The 24,777-nt window shown below is 36.2% G+C and overlaps 1 protein-coding gene across 7 annotated transcripts in view; it reads right to left on the bottom strand.

Moving 5' to 3' along the window:
- Nucleotides 1-24,777, bottom strand: part of NRG1 (neuregulin 1) — a 998,992-nt gene that overhangs the window by 139,650 nt on the left and 834,565 nt on the right. For all 7 annotated transcript variants that reach the window (XM_036302056.1, XM_036302064.1, XM_036302062.1 and 4 more), the window contains exons 2-5: nt 20,801-20,978; nt 12,527-12,648; nt 4,633-4,683; nt 2,320-2,370 (exon numbers count right to left, since the gene is read on the bottom strand). In XM_036302056.1, the coding sequence (XP_036157949.1) occupies nt 2,320-2,370; nt 4,633-4,683; nt 12,527-12,648; nt 20,801-20,978 (402 nt within the window). The remainder of the gene's footprint in view (nt 1-2,319; nt 2,371-4,632; nt 4,684-12,526; nt 12,649-20,800; nt 20,979-24,777) is intronic.

Raw genomic sequence — 24,777 nt, 5'->3', positions numbered from 1 at the left:
CGGTACCTTTTTCACTCTGAAAAATGACCCAAAACGGCACCATCATTATTAAAACATAACAGATTTGCTGAATCTATACTCTTTCAGAGAGGCTTTTCAACATTTACTATAGAAAACGCCAATGTCAACAGTTCAAAGAATGTAGGCCACACAGACATGACTGCATTGCAATAGCATCGTTCCTTTCTGGCTGAAAGTAAATATTTGGGGCTGATTATTTCTAACCCATGTGAACTCTTCCAAGGCCTTTGACTCATATATATTTTGAACATTGAAGTCCAGCTTATGGCTCTTGCTGATTCTTCAAATTTCACCTCCAGTCTTTACTAAATAGAGATACGTGTGCGTCGCAGCTCTCTGCACTGCAGAGTTCTGCATGCTGCCGCCTTTAAATGCACCGAGAGCCTCACCATGCTTCTGCTGTTCTAATCAAGACTGGACTTCATCCTGCCACTATTGGTTTATATTTTCCAATAATAGAGCATATTTCATGAGATTAAAAAATGTATTAATTAATCAATTCAACCATATTTACTGAGAGCCTACCCTGAATGGAAAGGGATGTACCAAAACCGTACACTGAAATTTAACATTATGGTACACAAAGCCTTCTTTCTGTGTCTTAAAACCTTTACCAAATATCAGGAACTAATTCTGCCGAGAGTTAGAGATCAGAGTCAGATTTCAAAATTATTTTCTCTCTCAACAGTATTGCAATGAATAGAAATGTAAACTGAGAGATTCATTTCAGTTCCCTAAAGCTCTGGAAAACCAAAAGAAATATTTCTTCCATTCCACAATTACTCGGCTATGCTTAAGGATAGCATCCATCGCCCCATTAATGATAGCATGAAGGGTTCCAATTACAAGAGTTTCAATAACTGTATTCAATGAATCATGCAGTAGAGAAATTATTCCCGGGGGGGGGGGGGGGGGAGCACCAAAAAGAAAAATCTAGTATTTGCTGTTGTATGATAAGCACTCAAAGATATAAAACAAAGCACAACATGATTCCTTAATACTAGTTAGCTAAAATCTACATAATTATACTAAGCTTTTCATACGGAGAATTAAATAACAACTATCCAAAACTCCCCAGACGGATTATCATTTTGTAGTAAGTAATGAGTGCCCTTAAAATTCAGAGGAAGCCAATTTAGTCCTTCCTAGCACTTCATTTCCTGTTTGATCTTACTAGACTGCTGTCATCAATCCAGTTGAATGATGCTTTATCAAGCTAAAATGTAGCCAAAACATTACACTTCATGCAATAAAATAATAGGCTCACATCACATCGTTACAATTCTGGTACCACCAACCTGAAGGGAAACGCTTTAGGTCAAACTGGATCTATTTCAACAGATTTGCAGTACAGCTAAAGTTGCCAAAAGTACAGACCTTCTTTTCAAGGGCTTCCTACCATGCTGTTAGCCAAAGGAAACTGTTCCTTAAACACTCTCCAGGTTGGAGCTGAATAATCAGGAACATCTATTTATTGAAGAGCTTAGCAAACTGAGAAATGGCTTTAAATAAAGAGCTAACATACGGGAGAGAACGACTGTAGTTATAAGTTTTATTGTCAAGGTCTGATAAATTCCCCTGTCGGATATCAAAATTTAATGCTATGCTTTTCAGAATTTATAAGTATGAAAACTATTTTTACTAGTCCTTGCTAATAATGCCTTCAGTTCCCCTGACATAGCACGAGGCACCAATCAGTCTCACAGTTGTAGAACTGCATAAGCACAAAGCGCACTTAACATTCAACAGATGAAAACTAATCTGAGATCTTGCCCAGGGACTTCTCAAACATTTTCATAATTAGTCACTTGCTATCAAACTTGAATCAAGGGCATCTATATATAGTTTCCTTACTCCACCGCAGCAGGCTTTACATGAGAACTGAGGAGCTTTGGACCTGGGGCCCCAGACAGCTGCGTATCCTGCCGCAGGCAGTTGCTGAAGGCATCAAGACACACTTAGAAAAACACACACACGAAAACCACAATGTTCTCTATTGCTCACCCAGAACTAGGCCTCTGAGGCTATTCGTTATTTTCCAACATTTAAAGATACTACATTATCCTAAAATGACCACGTGTGTGGTATCTCTTAATGTCCAGATGTATCTTAAGGGGAGGGAGTATCTAGTGGACCCCAAGCATAATAGGGAGCCATTTCGATTCCAAACAGCAAATACCACCTGCTTCCAAACGTGATATACTCCATAAAGGCAGAGGGTAGACGCGAGCAGGACCTTCGGAAACAGACATTGTTTGGCGTGAAAAACCAGTGAACAGAATGTTTAAATATACTTACAGGAAGAAGTATTTGCTCCTTCGGTTGTTACTGATATTCTAATGGGAGACTCTATAAAACATAAGAGTGGAATGAGGCTTTATTGAGTCATGCCACTTGGATTCTTACATTAGAAACTGGCCAGGCTTAGGTCTCATCGGGAAAAAGAGGACAAGAAAACAGTGCAACAGAAAAGCTGAAGCATTTCCAAGTCCAAGGAAGATATATGCAATATTCAAAGACAACAAAGAAGAATTTCTGTAAGTCCAGAGCCAAAGACTTTTGAAAGAGATGAAAATGGAGTGTGTGTGTATCCACAAAGATCGCCCACACCAACTGCTGTAGGCACTTTCTAGAAATACTAACAGAGCCGCCATACCGGCGAGATAGACAAGTCCTTCTCTGATGTGTGGTCTGGATTTTTAAAAACATTAAACCAGAGAACAATCCCCATATTAAGAGAGAATGAAAGTCAACTTTCATGCACAGAGAAAATAGAAAATAAAAGAAGAATGAGAATATTTTCAGGCAACTTGGTCTGCATAAACATCCTAACCAAACACGGTGCTAAATAAAGTCCATGCACAATCCACTAGGGGAATTACATTAGGATTCAAACAAAACATGCTAAGTAAGTTCACAATGCAATCATTAGGGATGTATAGTAGCAAGGTCCTTTTAGGTAGCAAGGATAAGGGAGAAAACCAGTATGTAAGTACAGACCTAGCAGAAAATATAACTCATGCAGAAAAAAACAACATAGGGCCTAAGGTTTTTATTAGTAAGAAATAAGAACAACTTAGTATCAAAGGATTGAAATTCAGCAGCCAGAAGTTATAATCATTCAAGTTATATATCAGAAGATAATAGTAACACTCTAAATTCCTAAGACAAGCACCACATAAATTTAAAAGCTCAGGCTCATAACAGCATCTACTGGAGTTGGATAATTAAGTCCCCACATTTAAAATAATAAATTCCTGAATGAAAGGTGAAGAGTTTCAGATAACAACAATTATTTTCTTTTGAACTCTCTTCCCCTTTCTTCCTTTCTCCCTTCCTCTTTTTCTCCCTCCCTCCCTCTCTCCCTCCCTCCCTCTCTTCCTCCTTCCTTCATACAAATACTTATATCTTAGTAATGGCCCATGAATATGCCCCAAATATGGCCAAAACAATCTAGGTTATAGAGAAATTTAGCTTTTATGATTGTTAACAATGGCTTTGAAGGGAAGATTAAAACCTGTTGAAGGTAAGATTTAAAAAAAGTTAGATTGTGCTGTGTCAGAGTATATGGCCTCCTATAGGTTCAACAAGCTACAGGCCATAATTTAAAAAAAAAAAAAAAAACATAAATAAAGCAAAAACTTTAAATCTGGGGTAATGGAAAGAGTACTGAGTTTGAAGTGTCTGCTTCTCTGAGCTTTCTGAGCTATATGACTTAACATTCATAATGCTTCAGCTTTCTCACTTGTAAAATGAAGCCAAATAATATCTCGTTTCATGAATCTGTTGTCATTATAAAATGAGAAATAAAAATCTTAGTAAACTGTAACATAGGAAAAAAATGTTATTATACCTTTGAAGTAAGATTTAAATCCAGGCCTGCAAAAATTTAATCCAGCTCAGCTCCCAGTTGATTATTAATTCTTAAATGTGTTAAGGTTCTGTTTACTACAGAATTACATAGAATAAGGAAATTTAAAAAAATTCCCAGTAGATTAATTAGATTTACAGATAGTGGAAAATGAATGTGTTATGGTTATAATGCATTAGTTCACTTGGGTTATATGAAGTGAGTATCTGCTCAGACTATTAATTGCTCTCAGCAAATATTATAGGCAAGTGAGAAACAAACAAACCAAAAAAAAAAAAGCAGCAACATTTTTAAAAGTCAGTGGCTTGTTTTTTAAGTTTAGGGACCCACAGCTGATCATTAAGTGCCCACAGGTCATATATCAGACATTGATACATTATCCAGGAGTAAACTAGCGTGGATAAAAGAGAGAAGAAGCAGCTAAGAAGAGTAACTATAAAGATATAAAACCTGAATTTACGACCTAGATGCCTCCTTTCCTGTTCTCATGTCACTAAATTGTCTCTAGACATAGATTTCTTTTCCTTGTGCATGCCTCTCAGGCCCAAGTACAGACATTCAAGAACTGCATTCCATGAAGCAAAATCCAGAAAGGCAGATGAGCTGGAGGAAAAGGCTGGGGCAGAAAAAAATAACCGCTAAAACTTGGATGCAGAAGGGGTTCTGATTAGAAGAAGAAGCAGCCAGCAGGGATACCTGTCCTTCTGGTTAGTAACATTTGACGAGCTTATTTTCCTTACCTGGAGACACATATGCTCTTGCAGTTGAGTTTGGCATGCCAGTGTTGACCTCTGCAAAAAAGAAAAGGCGATAGGATATTATGATGTATAATCAGGGGTCCGGGAACCAGTTCCACAGCCTGCCTTCAACCAAAAAATGGGTGTAATAGGAGGAAGTATTGCAAGGAGGTGATGAAAGGCAGGCTTTATCCATACAGAGAGTTAGAAATGCAAAGAAAGACTGTCCAGGCAAGCATGTCTTCTTTCTTGAGCAAAGAGCATGAGATGAACTGTGCTAGAATAATTAGGAAGAATTTACTGCCCCCACTGGGGTCAGAGAAGGACAGTATATGGCAAAGAGGTTGAGGGCTCCTCCTTAGAAAGGAAGGCAGAAATAGCAGAACTAAGAACATCAAAGCTGTAGTTAGAATTTTAGAATTATAGGTCTTTGGAGAACTACCTTTTGGTTCAAAAGCAAAAGCAGGCAATGTTTGTAGTTGGGATTGATGGAAAACATCAAGTTCTGGCATTCAACTCTACATAAAATTTCCAATGATAAGCAAGAGGGGTGCCTTATCATATGATAGACATTTCAGCTGCTCAGGGCAGGACATAGAATCAGTAGGCAGCTCCCACCCCAAGGAAACGAAGAATAAACCTGCACACTCTGGACATACCATTGTCACAGGACTTGTTCAAACTCTGACTTGCTTTTTTACCACCTTTATGGTGATAAAAAGAGTGATTACATTGTCTAACTAATTCTGTATTCATTCAGTCCTTCTGAAAAAGGTTTTCCATTTGTTAAGATGTAATATTTCCAGTAAGGCATAGTTTTATGAAACCTAGAAAGATGTAGAGATGATGAATACCATTCAACCTTCACTGTGTGTATAATGATTATTAAATGACATACTAGTATTTTACTAACAAAAAGATAAATTGAATCCTTTATGATACACACACACACACACACACACACACAACACACACACACACACTACAAAAGTTACTAGATCAATTCCTAAGCAGGTCAAATATGCTATCAGTTAACAGCCTGTTAATCATGGAGTTAGAAATGTTCATGATCAATGTAATTATCTTTGTATATAGAGATAACCTTTTAGGATATCCATGATAGGACTAGTAGGTAAGAGAAATTAATTTAAAGGGGTAATCATTTTTAAAACTCCGAAGCTTCTCTAGGGATAAAAGGTTTTGTGAAATTGGAAGGAAAAAATGGCATGTGAGATCCAGCAGGAAAGCTGAAGAATAAGCATAGGTTAAATATGAATATGTAAAGATCAGAAATATACCTTTAGTAAGACCAAATGTGTCTTTTTTCATGCACATTATGTATGGGTGGTCCTCTCTAATCAAGCATTAGAAGGACAAAGCATTCAAGGTGATTATTATCAAGCCACCAAAGTTGCCTGCACAGGTTCTTACATCCGCTACAAATGGGACAAAGAGAAAGGAGTCAGTGTGTGAGGGTGTATGATGTCCTCTGGCCTTCTCAAGCAGCAGGCATGAAAGAGGATATTCTGAGGTGGTGATACAGCAATATCTGTTTCTAAAGTGGTTACAACTAGCTTTCTTGATTGGGGCCATAGAAAATAAAATTACTTTTCTTTGAAAAAAATTTAATTAGAGAGAAACTTTTTAATCAAAGATTCATAGCATTTGTCTTTCTTAATGAAGAGCTAGAAGATCCACACTCCCAAGCAAAGTGCTTACATTGGGCAAGATGCTTCCTCATTCTGTCCTTCAGGGCCCATCAATGACATGACAGCCAGACTGAAGAAGTAAGCTCAGTCACAAGACTTGGGCAGACGGCCCAATCCCAGCATGAATGACTCTTCATATTTATTTTTGACAAACTAAGTAGTTGGTCACCGTGACCTTCCAAGGAAAAAAATATTAGAGCTTTCTGTCTTCTGCATAAAAGATATCATGTTAGAGGAAAGGTTAACCATACCATTTCCTTTTAAAACTGAACATTACATTAAAATACCAGAACAGGAGGTTACTACAAAGATGTATCTATACAGAGACAACTTAAAATAACCTCCCTTCCTATAATTAGATATTTATCCTGGAGACCTTTAGAAATATCTGTAATGATTATAGTTCCAAATAAAAACCTCCTGATTTATCTTGGGGGAAATATAAGTTTAGAAGTTACATACTTTATACTAAAAAAATCTTGCTAATAAGAAAAGTTCATCTTTTTATTAAAACCACTCAGCAAACATTTTCATGTGTGTTTGGAGTAGAATTCATAGATTTAGAAAACGACCTTTTGTTATAAGTGTAGTTGAAAATAATTTTATCTTACATTTTGGATTTAAAAAATATTAAGTCCTGCAATCTCTTTGATGTTTATTTAAGTATCTCAAAGCAATTTGGAATATTAAATTTGTTAATTTATAAAGGACATCTCCTTCATTAGTGCAAAATAATGAGGATTTAGAATCATCAGGAATTGGATATAACTTATGCTGAGTAGGCAAGTAAACATAAGGAACATTTGTATATTTGTAATGTTTGAATGCTTTTTTAATAAATTGGATCTGGCCTCAAGAAAAAGTTGCAGTGTCTGAAAATAACACCTTCTGGAAAGCAATTTTTGTGATCATTAGATATGCATGACTTGTTTGAGACTTTACCATGAGCATACTATTATAAATATAACTATTTAAAACAAAGCACATATACATATATACAAACATACATATGATGTTTCTGTGTACATTCAAATATTAGATTATGTGACTGTTATTCTAAAATTATAGGCCATGGTCGCACATACAAATCATTTGACCAAGTCTCTTTTTTAAAGATTTAAGATAGGTACACATATATTAGCACTGATAAAGCAGACTTCAGGAACATCTTTGAGTGTCTGAATTCTTGCTCATAATGAGTGCTTACTTTAAAGTAATTAGGAAATTTTAAAATTAATAAATAGTGGAGATTGGGTAGATTCTATGCACTAAAAAGAAAACTCTGTTCCACTCATATTAGCCTTCTTGGGACTCCTACATAAGACACCAGACACGGAGACTACTATACAAATTGTCGAGCATATTTTATATGCTTCTCAGTATAACTATAGGTTGTTCACCAATGCTACAACATTTGCAACAACATTGTCACCTGAGGAAAAAGGTGAGGCTAAGCCCTTTACTCACATGAGACAGGGTTTTAAAAGACCAATTGATATATTAATCAAATTTCATAAAAGTAATATTTTTATGCTCATCACAGATGAAATAGCTGTTTATTGCTGTGAGTCCAATATCTCCTATGGGACCTTGAATCTCACTCAACTAATTTTTCTCCTGGTTAAAAAAGAAGAAAACCTACTAGAAGATATGATTGATTCGTTGTATATTCTCCTGTATTAATCTTTTAAAAGGCAGCAATATTTAATTAATTTGAAAACCAAATAAATAATAGCTAGGTCTATTATTCTTGTCCCTAAGATGATACCCAGGAGTTTCCATGGAACTTCTTAGCTAAGAATTTATTGCTAAATTAAGGATTCCTATACAAACACCAAGCTAAATGAAATAAAAATAAACATACAGTGTATGAGCTTTGCAAGCACAGTGCACATGGTGTACATGGCCTTTTAAACTGCCATGTTTGAATTTATAAGAGGAATCCCCTTCTAGCCATCCTGCAATGATGACTCCCTATGATATTCTTTTTTCTATGAAAACTCAACTGGACTTTGTCAGGTTTGCATTATTCCCAGAAGTATGTAGCTGCTCCCATAGGTTTAGATCTGTCTATTGTATGAAAATTCCTTTTTCCAAATAAGGTAGGAATTAAAAGGCATTGGAAAGAAAGAAAATATCTGAATTTCTAAAATGTAACTTAATAAACTGATTAGTTATATATATTATTTTCTAAATGCTTAAAAATAATGGAAATATGGTCATTGTTTCACTCAAGCATGAAATGATTCAAGGGGAATTTCTTAGTTGGGTTTTTTTCAGATCATTTCATTTAGTTGCTACTCTAAGTGGATTTAAACAATGAGTTTCATTTTAGAAAGTTCTGAATATTGAATAGAAGGTTTTTATGATATGCTAATTTTATTCTAATAGTTATTGAGCTGTCTTAATGGGATTAAACATAATGTCACATAGCAAGGTCATCTTGCTACATTTTCAAATTTTATTTCTGGGAAGAAAATAGTGTTCTTTTTCCTCTCTAAACAAGTATTTCTTGTAACAACAACAGATTCCCTTACATGTCTTCTCCTAACTCCAGCCATCCCTCCTAGAATATTATACCAAAATATATTCTAAACATATTGGCTGAAAGAAGGCACCTGTGTGAGAACTTAAGTAAATCACAAGGAATTGTTTGCATAGATGGAATCAGAACAATGAACTCCAGCAACACACCAGGGTCTTTCACCAAGGCTACCTGTAAAGACATGGTCAAACCACAGTTGTGTACTTGCTGGAAATACGGGAGAGGTGACTAAGACAACACAAAATAAACAAAACTACTGATATTTTGTAGAAACATAAAATCTCAAAGGAGTTCTATATAAGTTTTGATAACATTCATACTTCCAAGCCTTTTTTCTAGGACCGCCACAGAAAAAGAAATTCTTGAGAATTCCACTCTCTCAGAGTCAAAAGCAAGTATACGTCAGGAAGAGAAGGTACAGCCATGTGACAGGGCATAACCACAGTAGAGTGTTCTTTTCCTCCCTAAATGAATGTTTCTCTGCAACCTTTGCCCAGATTCCTAGGGAGACGGGGATGAAACAACACAGCTAGTGCCTCTGAGTCCCACCGAGCTCAGGACCCAAGCTGACCTCAATGATAACCAGCCTTGATCTGAACACAGCACATTCATAGACAGCAGTGGAAGAGGGTGAAGGATCAGAATGACTACATATTTTCCTTTCGGTTGCACTCTAGCTCAGCCCCTGCAGGGTAGGAGAAGAGTCTCCCAAAATACACCATGCACTGGCCTTGTCACTCATGGCACCTGCCATGCCACATGCTCTGATGAGTGCACTCCCTACCCATCACCTCTGAGACAGGGGCATTTCTAGTTTCTGGTTTTACTCTCCTGGCCTGAGCCTCTGGTGGGTATATGAGGAGAAGGCAGAGGATTTGTAAGCTCTCTAGGTCTTTCCATGTGGTCTGGTACAATAAGCTCTACCAATCAGATTCTTGCTATGGGGCACTAACGCAACAATCATACAGGAGGAGTTAAAACTGACAGAGTGCCTTAAAAGATGGCTCAGCGGGATCATAACCAGGTCAGAGTTTGGAATCATGAAGAAGCAGATTTGAAAGCAGGAGAGATGAGAAATACAGGAAACGGGAAGAATCAAGAAGTATCTGAGGTACACGAAAGCCAAAAACAGAGAAGAGCCACAAACTTCCCTTGTTTAAATTCAGAGATGCCTTGGGTTCAATTCCAACTCTTTGAGGCCTAGTTATAATGAAGCTCTACTTCTTCCCCATGGAATCTCTTTCTCCTTATGCCTCACACCATCCCTTCAGCTTTTATTCTGTACAAACCAAAGAATCTACCTGAAACCCTGGCAAACACAGTTAGGTATAGAGTGAGCTATGCCGGACCAGGAATTAAAGGAATCTGGGTCCAAATCCCCATTGCTACTAAATATCTTCTGACCCAGAATGTGTCTGTCTTAAGACACACTCTAAGTCTCCATTTCTTCTTAATTACAGTGAGAGGGCTGGATAAGCGTGAACTCTTCCTAATGTTCTAAGAAAAAAAATACACACAAAAAAAGCACAAGACCACTTCGCACTGTAATTGAGATTCTTCATTCTCCTTCAGATGCTTTAAATAAGCCAATAAGAACCCTCTTCCTGAAGAATTTTAGTTGGTTGTGGAAGAATGGCCTTCTTGCAATATTTCATGAACTTCTCTTTATTCTTGTCAGGTGAAAAAATATTTATTATGAACAACATGCCTATTTCCATTTCTCTGCACTATAATTGGTTAAATATATATATATGTGCGTGTATATATATATATATATATATATATATATACACCAAAAACAATTCTTGAATGAATATGCAAAAATGGTGTTTCTTCTATGAGAGAAATGTGAAAAGCCATATTTTCCAACTTTTGACACCTCCAAAATTATCAAAAAAGGAACCCTATAGTTTTTTCCAGAAAAAAATATAGGGTTAAATAATTCACTGCTTAATCCAGTAAAACAGGAAACATGGAATAATTAATATAATACTACTGTAAGCACTCAGGGAAACCATGACACTTACTCTAATTTGATTTTCCTGGGACTTTATGGTATGCATAGCTACACATATCTGTTCCAAGTGTCAGAATCATAAGTCAATAGCATTTACCACGAGGAGACTCATTAAGCTACTAAACATGGTATAATAAGAAGAAAAAAGATAAGCCACTGAAATTAATTTATGAATTTGTGTTTTAAGTAGCATCCTATAAAACTCCATGTGGCATAAAAATACTAGCGAAAATCTATTGCTTAACCAGTGCTGACTAAAAAATAAAGGGATGTTATATTTACCCCTATAAATTTTAAATGGCTTTTACATTTTTAAACTATAAACACAGCTCCTAAAAATAGTATTGGAAACTAGTACCTTTCACTGTCATCCTTTTCTCTCTGTGGAGGGAGATATTTCAAATGAAAGTAATGACTATCATTACACTGCAATAGAGCAGTTTATTGGGAAGTCCTAAGAATTAACCTGGATTTTCCCAACCCTTCCATATTTTTATCTCACTCCTTTCTATCTATCCTATTAAGTCAACTGACACAAACTACATCCATCAGTTTCCCAAGGAGTTGACCCTGAAAGTTGGGGAAAGTTACTCCTTCCTGCTGGACCAGCATTTTTATGTTATCACTTTAAGAGATTGGGCCTTTGCCGTGGACACGCTTTGTCATCTATTACCTAGAAGCAGGGCATCTAGGCTTGGTTTTAGCACAGACAATAGGCTTGTGAAGGCAGTAGTGAAGCGCCAGATTCAGAAAGAAAGGGAAGCTCCGAAGGTTTTGAAGTAGCATTTTATTATTTCAAGAGATGCAGACGCTCACTGCCAGCACGTCCTCAGCTTCTGGAGATGATTCCATCTAATGGTGGAGTCCTGGGGTGTCATGAACAGAGAGCCACCAGCTGCGGGAATTTTACTGTCCTCGAGTATCTCAGAGAAAGTGTCAGAGGGTGGGTGGTAACAAGTCACTCATTTGTTTAACACATACCTCCGGGCACTGTTCTCAGGAAAACAGAAGCTAAAGTTTATACACGGTAAGAAATGCTTTGCCTTGACTCTTAATTTCAGAATAGGCCAAAAACAAACATACAAACAAACAAAAATACTGAATGGCCTAACTTTTTATGACCTAGAGACAGATTAAAAATATATCTAAGCACATAAAATTGCCAAGGTTGCCAAGAATGAAACAAGTATTGTTTACATACACAATATACATCTATTTATACATAATATACATATATATAAATATATACAATACACATAAATTCTGTGTACACATATATGTTCTGCAATAAATGCACATGCATACATACATATTCTATTGTTCATAGAGCTAAAGGCTTGACTGCCCTCCATGACTAATTTAATTAATTAGAACTTCTTTCTTTTAGTGACCAGTCCTGTCTCTGCCATTCATGAACTTATCTAATTATTTTTAAAAATCTATGCATATTTCAGGTTTTCATCATCTCAGGGAGTCTCAGAGAGCTTACAATATATTTAAAATATATGTTTTCTTATATTTGTTCATAATGAGACTTTAACACACCAATTTATTACAAGGCTTACCACATAACATCATTACCCCTCATACAGATTGAGAAACAGAACATAGCAGGGTATCTCTTACCATTTGACTCCACAATGGTGATATTGGCAGAGGCACTGTCATTTCCTAATTTGCTGCTCACTTGGCACATGTATTCCCCAGAATCAGCCAGTGATGCTTTGTTAATGCGAAGTTCTGACTTCCTATAAGATCAGGACCAAAGTGGTATAAGTATATTTCACAGAAATACAGTGATCATCAAAATATATGTCTCTGTAGTTTCAGAGTTCTCAAACTCCCCCTCCCCGTTCTATATGCACCATATTAAAGCACAGCTTACTAGTACACAGATATATAATTTACCAAAAGTAAAAGTGAGAGACTTAGCATTTAAGTTATACCATGGATACAGCTTTAATTTTATCACTCAAATCAAGAATTTTTCTCTAATGTTACTCTTTATTCCTCTCCCACCACTATTATGCCTCAGATTTTTTTTCAACCCAATTGGTAAATTTTCTTTCCTCTCTATTTCTAAATATCACGAGCTACTAGAGTTTAGGAAAGTAAAAAAAAAAAAAAAAAAAAAAAAGGGGGTTTCATTTCTTAAAAATCTGGTAAGAGCAGACACTTAAGGCTTGAATGTATTAAAATGCTCTGCACTTCTTTCCTCAGTAGAGTAACATCAGGAATTATGTTAATTTTGAATGAAAAGGATTTATCACTTCCAAAAGAAAGGGAATTTGTCTTTCTTTAAGGCTCATTGCTAGGAGCATAGTACCAAACAAATGGTTCTTAATGTTGAAATAAATATTCATGCAACAATAGCACACACTTTTATTAAACTCTGCACATTAAATCAATGTTCAGCATTCTTTTTGAACACAGGCAGCATTTTGATTGCATTTGTCTATGTTTTACTGTTGCCCATAGCCTATAATTTAAGCAGTCTCTATGGTTTAAAAACTCAAGATATACTGTGATTGGCTCAGCATTTACTAAAACCATTTATTTTATTATTTTCTGTAACTATATTTTAATAGGATGAGGTGACTGTTACAATATAAAGCCTTTTACAAGCATCCTTGTATAATCAAGCCTCGTACTGACTGCCTGGATGACCACAGGGAGAAAAAGAAGGCAGAGAGCAAAGATGGCAATTCAGGATTATATACAAACCTCCTGTAAATTACACCTTCCTAGTTTTCAGTGAATTTTCTGGTCTTTTGTTACATAATATAATTAATTAAATTAGAGTCATTATTTCAAATTTAATTCCTACTATTCTCTTCCATTCTATCAAACTGAACCACCCACCCAGATCCACATGTAAGCCTTATGGGCTTCCAACTTGGTGCTCTTGCATTTGTCATTTCTTCCTCCTCGAGTGGGGACCCCCCAATTCTAACCATCAAGCTATTAGCTGACATGAGCATGGAAGAGCCATCTCAAGGGCCAATTCCTTCATCAAGACTCCTATGGTCATGTAGCCCGAGCTGCTGTCCCCTCAGTCTAAATTCTGACAGCTCTGAGTACCTCTCTCATGATCCTCCTGGTGCTCTCAGGATGGCTTATCTCTCATGTTAGCACACACACTTTAAAGTGGAGTCCATAGTTTAAACTTCTCGGTATCACTGCTTTGTCCATGGTGCATCCTCAAACATTATTAGATAAATGTGTGAATAAATGAAGAAAATATTTGAATGTTCCCACCTAAGCTCTCTGCAAGACATCATGTTCCTATTGCTGGCTGTAGGAAAGGAGGATGCACTGTTAAGAGGGCAGAGATAGTCAGAGGGAGTCCAGATCAAACCAACATGTGCATTGAAAAATGAGCTTCATGAGCTATAACTCAGAACACTGTCAACAGATAAACTGTAGAAAACAAAACAAAGTGTACTGTGCTCAAATAAGTTGGAAGATAGGTTAAACAAAATGGGCTTTCTTTTTTTGTTGTTTTTTAAATCCTACATGGTTTCTCCAAGTCTTTAATATGTTAATGTATTCTGACTCTACAAGAGGGAGATGTATTGTAAGTTTCTCTCAAACTTATTTGACCATGGAATCCTTGTCACTCACATGGCTTATCTGTTAATATTTCCTGAAAATAATGATCTACAGAACATAGTTGATAAATAGTGGACCTAATATAATAATGACCTTGTTTATCTATGTAATGAGAAGATGACCCAAGGGCCATTTATACAGGGACATTCACATATTAATCAGAAATGTTATTCATAGAAAACTTTCCCTGAAGTATATCCTTAGAAGCCAAAATAGACCATTTGGATGGCATGTACTCTGGCAAGTAGATATTAAGATTTAATAAAATGTGACGGCTTTTAAAATAATCAAAATACAACAATAATAGGGTATTTAGCCCCCTGTTTTGAGGTATTCAAATCTAGTGCTTTTTAAATGGGTTATTAGGTATTTGTACACTTTGTTTGTACATGACAAGTTTACTTCATGACACACCTATGAAGAATAATGAGAAACAATGGAATCAATATTACAATAAGCTTGTCCAGCCCCAAATCACATGCTCAGCTGAAAGAATTTTCATTGATGACCATGGAACCACTAACCATAACTGACAGATAAGTTATGAAGGGTGGGGAATAAAACCCTGGTTTTCAACACAGAAGAAAAAGAGAATTTCTACAATAATAGTAATTTTTTGTTAAGCCCCAAAACTCTGAAATAAGATTATTAAAACAACAGTCTAAGAATGTAAAATACCCCAAGATTATAATAATTCCGAGAACAACACTTCTTTCCTATTTATTTAAATCTAAGAACAGTCCTTTATGATATGTATAGAGTTCTTTCTTGACCCTGTGTCATTATTATTTTAACCACTGAACTGAATCAAATGGTAAGAAACATGGTAATCAAATTTGTAGTTAATCTTAAAGTTAGTTCTTAAAATCAAAATTCTCCCAATAGACCTGGGGAGTGTTTTCTGGGAATACTATTTCAAGTAATGCAAATAAATGTTATGCTTAAAAAAGAGAGAGAATAGGCAAAAAATTATTCTGTGCTCAGATAAATGTTGCATTAAACAAAGTTAAATAGATTCTTTACAACAGTGCCTTTTAGTTGTTTTTATGCAAATATGTACTGTGAATTTCTAAGGCAGGCATGATATGTGGCTAAGGGATCCTTTCTATTGAAAACACCCTTGGGAATTCTAGCATTGAACATCAATGGGGCAAAACCAAGATTCAATTTAATCAAGCTACACATAACAAATACATTCAGGTTCAAAAATCAGTAGCAGAAATACAGGCTCCAAGAGACGTGTATTGACAACAATATATACAGAAAAGGGGATTTCAATTAGTCATGCATTTAACATTACTCCATTTTAAACAACTATTAAAATTTAAAAATTTGAAAATTCATTTATGCAATGTTTGGTCAAAAATAGAATAAATCAAATTAGATAAAAGTCTCAATCCACTGCTCACAGGCTGGATCTCATCTGGAATATTGAATTATGTTTTGAAGTGGCATTTGATGAAAAATATAAATAAATAAAGGACTTTAGAGGAGGGTGATCAGAACGGAATAAGGCACAGAGGAGATTCTGTTAAAGAAAGAGAGGTCCCACTGACGGGCAGTTATGAACAAGGTCTGGGTAGCTATTTTAATGTATTTCATGGTTGTCATCTAAAAAAGAAAATTATTTGGTGAAGCTCTTGAAGGAGAAGTACGTCTTAGAGGAAAAAAAGTCATAGTTTAAGTGATAATCTAAAAAACTGAGTAGGGTATCTAGTGAAAGGGTTAGTTTCCTTCTTTAGAAAGACTGAAGTCTGGATAACCACCTGCCAAGCATCCTCTTGACAAGAATGTCTTTATGCAGAGGAAGATTAAATTAGATCAGTGGTTTCAACTATTTTTGGGGGAAAAAAAAAGAATCCTGTTTTAAAATGAAAGCTTAAATCAGCGGTAAAGAGAGAAAGTATTCAGCTCAGGGTGGTTGGCAACCCTTTTGGCAATCCAGCGGAAACAAGATTCTCTAGGGAAATAATGGGTAAATCATTGGTTGAGGTGCTCATTAGTAGGGCTCCCTTGAATGCTGATCATATTTTTAAACTGAGATTCGTCAATCTTTGGGTCCTAGAATCAGAATGGGAAGTACTGTGGCAAGAGAATAGAAATAGACAAATTTTTATTGAAAATTATATACTGCAATAATCCGGGACTTTATTAAGTATGGGTACAATGGTCTTGCTTTACTCTCAACAAACTACAACACAAGGGAGGATGTTAACTGGAAAAAGAAATTACTGAAATTCCCTCCCAATCATAAAATTAACTTCTGGTTCTTTCATTGATAAGTTGTCTGAGAATCTGGGAGAGGTTGCTGTTTTGGTGGATTTTCATTTTCTAAAACTATTAAAAGAGTTAATTTATTTTTTAAAAGTTTAAAACAATGCTTTAAATAAGCTCCTGATAAATGTCAGCTGTTATGATAATCATACTCTACATTCCTGCAATGTTTAATTTTTATAATTAAGCACACATTACTTTTGAAATCAGAAAAAATAACACAATGTAAAAATAAATTAATACAAACTGATTTATAAGTGAAAGTTCTAAATATTAATTTCTTTTTCTTCTTTCATATCAAAATGCAAACTTTGTTCCTTCGATAAGTGGTCACTAACAAGATGGATTCAGGGTTCCAACAGCAACTCTCTCTTTTTTCTTACTTAGCGTGATTCTTCCACTATAGTTGACATGTCAAGACAACTTAAATGTATAGGGATCAGTTGACATAATTCCATTCCTCTGATCTCTAAGGAACCACATATGAGCTGTGTGTGTGTGTGTATGTGTGTGTGTGTGTGTGTGTGAGAGAGAGCACAGCTTCAGATACTGTGGAACTGCCAATAATGAGAAGGTAAAAGAGACTTCATAGACAATTATTATAATGTACAGAACCAGGCACTACATCTAATGCCTCACATAAACTATAGGAAATAGGCACTTGGTATTCCCGTTTTACTAGTATATGAAAGGAATTTGAGATTTTCTTACATATAAAGTTATAGTGACCTCCCAAAGCAGCTAAGCTAAAAAGAAAAGGGTATATGGCCCTAGCTGGTTTTGCTCAGTGAATAGAGTGTCGGCCTGCAGACCAAACTGCCCTGGGTTTGAGTCCAACCAAGGGCATGTACCTTGCTTGCAGGCTCCTCCTTGGCCCGGGCCCTGGTTGGGGCTCATGCAGGAGGAACAATGTGTTTCTCTCACATTGATGTTTCACTCTGTCTTTCCCTCTCTCTTCTACTCTCCCTAAATATCAATGGGAAAATATCTTTGGGTGAGGATTAACAAAAACAAAAAAAAAAAAAAAAAATAAAAAAAAAGAGAAGGGAATATGCATTAACATTTTCTATTTTAGAGTTAAAAAAAAAAAAAGCAACAATTAACAACAGAAAAAATTATTTTCAAAAATTTTAAGAAATTTGACCAAATAAGTAGAGCCAATTTTAAACAAAATCAAAAGATGCAAGAACAGAAATAAAGAACTGAGGAAAAATTAAGGGCATCCCAAAGTGTGTGCCATGCACCAGCAATAGGAAGTCAGCGTTTAATAAGGCTGACATAGAACCAGTGTTTAAATGAGGCCAATCTGACAGCCCCAGACATGAGTCTGCCACACACACCAGGCTCTTTAACCAGTTTTCTTCATCAGAGTCATTCACCAGGCAAAGGAAACAAGAACAAAGGAATCAGCGGACACATACCACTGGGGCAGTTTCCATTTCTTTTAATTGGTCCCACACATTGCTTGGCCAAATAAAACAAACAAAGGCTCAAACGTGAACTCAAAATCATAGGAAGAACATGTAGGAATGTAGTTTATTAGTAGGAGCAGGGGCAGAAGGGAGATAAGACTTTACAAAATAATAGAAATTGCATATTGTCTTGAAAGCTTTTCATAACACTAAGGGATTAAAAAAGAAATCCTGGCTGCTACGAACAATCTAGATTATAAAATGTGAAAAAGAAACCTTAGACTAAGACCTGGATGAGATTCAATGTTTTACTTAAATAAAGAGAATCCCAGAGAAACCCTAAACCTCACACTAAAATTCACCTCTGCTCAGTGGTGATCACATATCTAAAGATTATAGTTCATTGCTCCTTGGCCTTTTTGCTAAGATCAAGTGTAAGTAAGACAAAGTTTAAGTCAAGTAACCAAATAACCACTGCAAACCATTAACGTTTTGGATAGCATGGTAATGAAAAATTATACATATGTAGATGCAACCAAAAAATATATATGTTTTTATTAAAGACTTCATTCTATGCTTAACATGTCCCTAGTCCTGTGTTGTGACTTCACTGTAGGTAGCAAAGTCACAAGTATTTGTGAAAAGACATGGGACAAGGAGTCAGACAAACTTCAAACCCAAGTTTTACTATTCATTAACCTGAGATCTACAGGAAGAAAAAACTTACTTCATTCTCAGGATCTTTATTTTATTTTATTTTATAAAATATGTTGTTGTTATTTTATTTTTAGGAGAGGAAGGGAGAGGGATTGAGAGATAGAAACATCCATAAGAGAAACATCATCGATTGGCTGCCTTCTGCACACCCCTTACTGGGGATCAAGTCTGCAACCCGGGCATATGCCCTGACTGAAAATCGAACCAGTGACTTTTTGGTTCATAGGTTGATGTTCAAACACTGAGCTACACTGGCCAGGACAGGATCTTAATTTTAAATGGGTATAATAAAAACAGAATTCATCCTCTTATATTTATAAGACAACTTGAAATATAAGAACATTTAAAATGCTAATTATACTTAGATTCAGTTTGATTCTTTAAGTTTAACAAAAGGTGACACACTAATTTTTTTTAAAAGATACAACTTCAGAAATGACCAAATACCCAATTCTGAAACCAGATAAGCTGATCACTTATCAAGTTACTGCCCACTTTACACAAAGTGTCTTATTTTTAGACGATCAAATGTGTTACATGTTTTTCCTAGAGTAATTTACAGTTACATAACTTTAATAAAATGTCCTTTTTTTTCTTCCATTTAAATCCTTCCAGCAAGGCTATTGTTTAAAAGAAGCCATTTATGAATATTGGACTATCTGGTCTAATGGGGTTTTATTAATATGTAGACAGTGCTCTTAGCTGTCTGGACCTATGGAGCCAATATGAGCATGCTTTTCTGAATACTAATGATACTTTTATATGTCATCCAAGCCATGTAACAAATTGCCTCTTTAAGGAAAAAAAACATACACACACACACACACAATGTACTCTGTCAAAACTGTATTTATTCTAAGCAGCTCACTTTATTTTCTACCTTATTTTTACCTTATCTTCCCAGCTCATTTACTTCTCTAGGCATCCTCACACTGGTACGTGCAGTCTGCAGATGCTTTGTTCTGTTCCTGCCGCCTGGATAAACCCCTCTTCCGTCCCTTTCTCCTCTCCTACTTTCTAGGAAGCCACCACTGTCCCTGACTGGGTCCCCTCCCCATCTGTGTTAGCCTCTTTCTACAGCATCTCACAGTCATCACTGCTGTACAATTTAAATCTGAGTATTGGAACTGTTTCCATTTCTCTCCCTTCTAGACTAAGTCTCTTAAGAGTGGAGAGCATGTCTTGTTCACCTCTGTGTACCCGGCATCTAGCCCAGGGTCTGACACACACAGCAACTTGTCCAATAAGAGGCAAAATGTCCTACCCGCTCGCCCACTGCTCCAATCGGCCTGGCGTGATAACAGGGCCTGCTATGACTGTGATTCCTGCTCTTCTAACTGCCCACCCCACCTCACCCACCTAGCCAGAGGGGACGCTCCCTCTTCAGCAGAGTCAAATCCACCCTCTCACAGCTACTCCTGAAGTTCTCAGGGTCTCCCCCTCTTCCCAATGCCACTCCACTTGGTAGTGCCAGTAACCGACAACTTAGCATTTAGTTTCATTGTCTGATATAATATGCTAGATATCTCATCTCCCTAATTAAATTCTGGCTTACGATAAAGTAGAACTTGCCTCAATATAACTAGTAATTTTCTAAAAGATCACTATTTGTAAATCAATGCGCTACTTAACAATCTTAAAGCTCCCCAGCCACAGTGTTTCAACGCATTATCAATGTAATTGTTATGTATTATAGAAGACTGAACTAGATCATCTTATACAATCTTATGACCCCCAGGGATCGAACCTGCCTGCACCTTCTGGTGTACAGGACAACGCTCCAACCAACTGAGCCACGCGGCCAGGGCGAGGCTGTAAGTAATTTTTATATCTTAAATCATTCTATTGCTAGGTATTGCCTCTGCTGTTACATGTATTAACTTACCCTGGCCTTTTTTGTATCTTGATGTGTTGTGGTTTGTTCTTTCGGTTTAATTCACTCCCATTCTTGAACCATTTGAATCTGAGAGAAGAATATTCAGAAATGGTCTCACACCGAAGCACTAGTTTGGAGCCTGCCACCGATTCCTGGCTTTTCATCTCTTTCAATCGAAGAGGCAAGGCTGAAAAGAGAAAGAAAAAGAGTTTTGATCACCCATAATCTTTCAAAAAGAAACTTCAATTTGGGGTGAACCTGATCCCAGCCCCATTTCTAAAGGTTTTATTATCTGAGAAAGAAACAGAAATGGGGAAAGGGGGAGTCAACCAAAATGTATATCCATTTGAAGAAGAAGAATATGCCCAAATAAAATATAATCAGGGGAGAAAAAGACGACTTAGGTTATAAAATTATTTTAAAATGTTCTATATAGTTAATTCCTCAATATTTACATTCTCTGATACTATTAAAAAACCTGAATAGTGGTCATTTCAAAGGATGAAAATCTGAAGAATATGTAATTGGGCATGTTTGTATCCCAGATCACAACAGATCTTCATCCCAGTTCTGTGAACAGGTACAACAGGCATCACATCCATTTTTTAAGTAGGGATGTTTAGTTTCAGAGACAGGTAAGTGACTAACTTCTCCATGGCTGCAACTTTCTGGAGAGTCAGAAGTAGATTATCCTATCACCTCAGGAGGCCCAAAGAACAAACAACTCACAAATCTTCACCATGCTCCTTTCCTCAAGACAGACATTCTTTGGTGACATCACTCTTTAATTGGACCTTCAGTCGCTGTCCCATCAGACAATGGATAACCATTCCACGTGACCACTATACTCACATCAAACTGCCATTTTGACTGGATTTAGTTCTAAATCTCAACAGAGACTGGGAGTACTCAACTTGTGCATTAACTTGTAGAATACTTTACATTGAACACCTACATAGCATTCTTATTTTAAAGAAGACTGCTTAACAGAGTTTCTTTTCTCTACTGAAATATTTATGAGCAAAATGTTATAATAGCTGAGATTTGCTTCAATCTCAGATAAGGTAGGGAATGGCATAAAATGGTAGGAATAGGCATAAAAATGAAACAAATTTCCCAAGAAGTTGATTATTATAGAAGTGAGGCAATAGGTACACATGGTGGTTTGTTATAAGATTCTATACAGCACTCCAACTTTTTTGTAATAAAACTGTTTAAAAATAAGAGTAAGGAATGGATCTTCCTCCATACACAGAACTTCACTTCACTCAGTCAACATTGCAGACACTGAGAGCTCAACAACTGTTTCCACTGAGTCTTAGAAAACCCCCTTCATCTCAAGTTCAAAAATTAAAAGCAAGACCTAGAAAGAAGAAAAAAAAAAATGCAGGCAAATGAGACTGCACCTCCCTAATCCAGTGCGCAATTATTCATTCACTGGGTATGGTGATCGAGACTCCAAGGACAGTAATCAGAGCCACCTCAGACACGAACAGGAAATGGAGTATCGTTCCTACTCAAGGTATGTTTGTTTTTCTACAACTCTGCCCTTACCAAGTTAAATCAAAAAAAAATGTCAGGAATGAGCACATGAAGTTTCCAATAAATTATAGAAAAAGCCATTTGAACGCTGTAATTTCTCAGCAAAGCTCCTGCAGTGGCCTGTACCCTCGTGTTAATTCAGAGGCTGGGAGACGAGGTGGAGAAGCAGCCACTCCATGTGGAGAAACAGTGGCAAGTTCCAAAACTTATCTCAGGTCTGTTCCCAGGCCTTTGATACTTGACACTTTTGTCTGGCAGCTTGAAAACAAGGTTTACTTTCTGAATAGATTTCATAGGAGTCTTCCTTTCAATATATGGTTCACGCATCTCTGTTTTGGAGGTTTTTAAGAACAGACTAAATTCTCATCAATCTGTAATCATGTCTGTACATTCCTATAAATTTTTTAAGGTCATTTTCAATTTTGTAGGTGTGTATAGAGTAAAAGAACTAGTTTAATTTTTTTTTAACTAGAACACAACCAAAACTCACAAGGTTTATTCCCTGTCCTATTCCATCCATATGTTTATCAATATAGTCTGAATACAAATCAATGAGGCTGGTTTCTTTAATTTGAATAAGTAAAGTTCATGCCATTTGCATCTCTTTTTCCTTCCTTTTTCTCACCCCCCCCCTCCTGTCTTCATTTATTTATTTCTTATTTCCTTATGAAGAATCATGATTTCAAATGTGAGGAAACAATTGGACAAATTCAAATTGAGGGATAGTCTACAAAAAAAACTGGTCTGGACTTCAAAAATGACAATGTCATAAATAACAAAAGAAGACTGTTAAATGATCTCTAGATTAAAGGAGATTCAAGAGGCATGACAAATAAATGCAAGGTGTAGTTTCTGACTGGATCTTGCTTTATGGAAAACAAGTAATTATAAAAGACATTATTGGGACTATTGGGAGAATCTGAATTAAAGGTATTATATCAAAATTAAATTTCTCAAGTGTGATTACTGCGTTGTGGTTATACAGCAGAATATCCTGTTCTTAGGCTGTATCTGCTGAGATATTTAGGAATGAAATGTCATGATGTGTACAACTAAATTTCAAGTGATGCAGCAAATAAGCTAATACAAAGAGAAAGAAAAAAAAGGGGGAGTCTTGACTTCTCTTTTTATTTCTTTGCCTTTGACATCTGGTCTTTGTGCCATTGAATAAAAGGCTCAGGTTTACATTAAGTACTTTTAAAATCTTGATTAAGTCTTCAGTCATGAAGAAGATTCTTGGAAATATTCGGTATAATTTACAAATGGACTCTTAAGATTATGTCTCCATTTAAAATCTGTGAGTGATATGGCACTGAAATTCTCACAGGTTCAACCTCATAACCATGACTTTGGTGATCCAATCTTACTAGATCCTTTGATGGGAGGACAATAATCACTCATCTAGCAAGTCAATGTCTAACCTTTCTTTCCTTTTGGGTTCATGTGCAAAGCCCAGTACATGCTCTGTCCTTTAGAGAGGGTCTGTGATGTAATGAGGCAGATATCTTCTTTGCTAAAATATCCACTCCTTAAGCTGACCCTAATTTATAACCATTTATTGATGTTTGGGGTTCAGGTATATCTCTACTGATTAGCCAAGTTTCTCTCTCTTGCACATAGTTTCAAGTCTGTCAAAATGCAGAAGCTCCCAGCTTCTCTGACCTTGAATCCCTAGAAGTCCACTTGTAATAATGCCCCTGCCATGTTTTTCAGGGGAAACCATCTACCACCAAGGACATCCGCTTTTCAGAGAATAGTTATTTTAAGGAGCTAACTCAAGATCTTCCACGGCATAAATGTAGACACAAATCTGTGCACCACCAACAGAGCCACACAGCCCCATGCTTAGCCCATGGGTGGTCTGCTGTCAGTGGAACCTTCTAGAGACGTATCACACAAGGTTCCTTACACATTCCTGGTCGAACCCAAATTCAAGGATGCTAGAGACTTGGCAATAACATGCATTCTTCTGTCTTCTCTCATAACCACACTGATGGAATACTCCTAAAATATTTCATAGATTCTTGACAAAAATGCAAGCCATTGCTGAGCATATCTGGCTTATATGGTTTTCTTTTCATCTATCCATAAATAGATAATTTTTAATACAGTATATTTTCTTTCATTAGATTATAAAATTACTAAATATTAATAGAATAGATTTTAAAAGTATATGTGTTTTTCAGATATATAGTTTACTCACATGAAACAATCTCATTTCTTTCATAAAAATTTTTTTACTCTACCAAGTACTTTCTAATACTCAGGTATAACTTTAGAAGGCCACGGTAGTTCTTAAAACTTGGGATCATTTTTTTAACTGAGCAGTTGGATTTTAAAACTTCTAAATTATTAATTGCCTTTCAATTGTCATCTAAGAATAAATGACCTGTTAATTAAAAATTGGTTGAAAGCAAACACAATGCAAAGTTAATGCTCAAATG

This window comes from Myotis myotis, unplaced genomic scaffold, assembly GCF_014108235.1.
Source record: "Myotis myotis isolate mMyoMyo1 unplaced genomic scaffold, mMyoMyo1.p scaffold_m19_p_3, whole genome shotgun sequence".
Lineage (NCBI taxonomy): Eukaryota > Metazoa > Chordata > Mammalia > Chiroptera > Vespertilionidae > Myotis > Myotis myotis.
The sequence above is the reverse complement of the archived record's forward strand: the minus strand, read 5'-3'. Positions and strand labels throughout refer to the sequence as shown.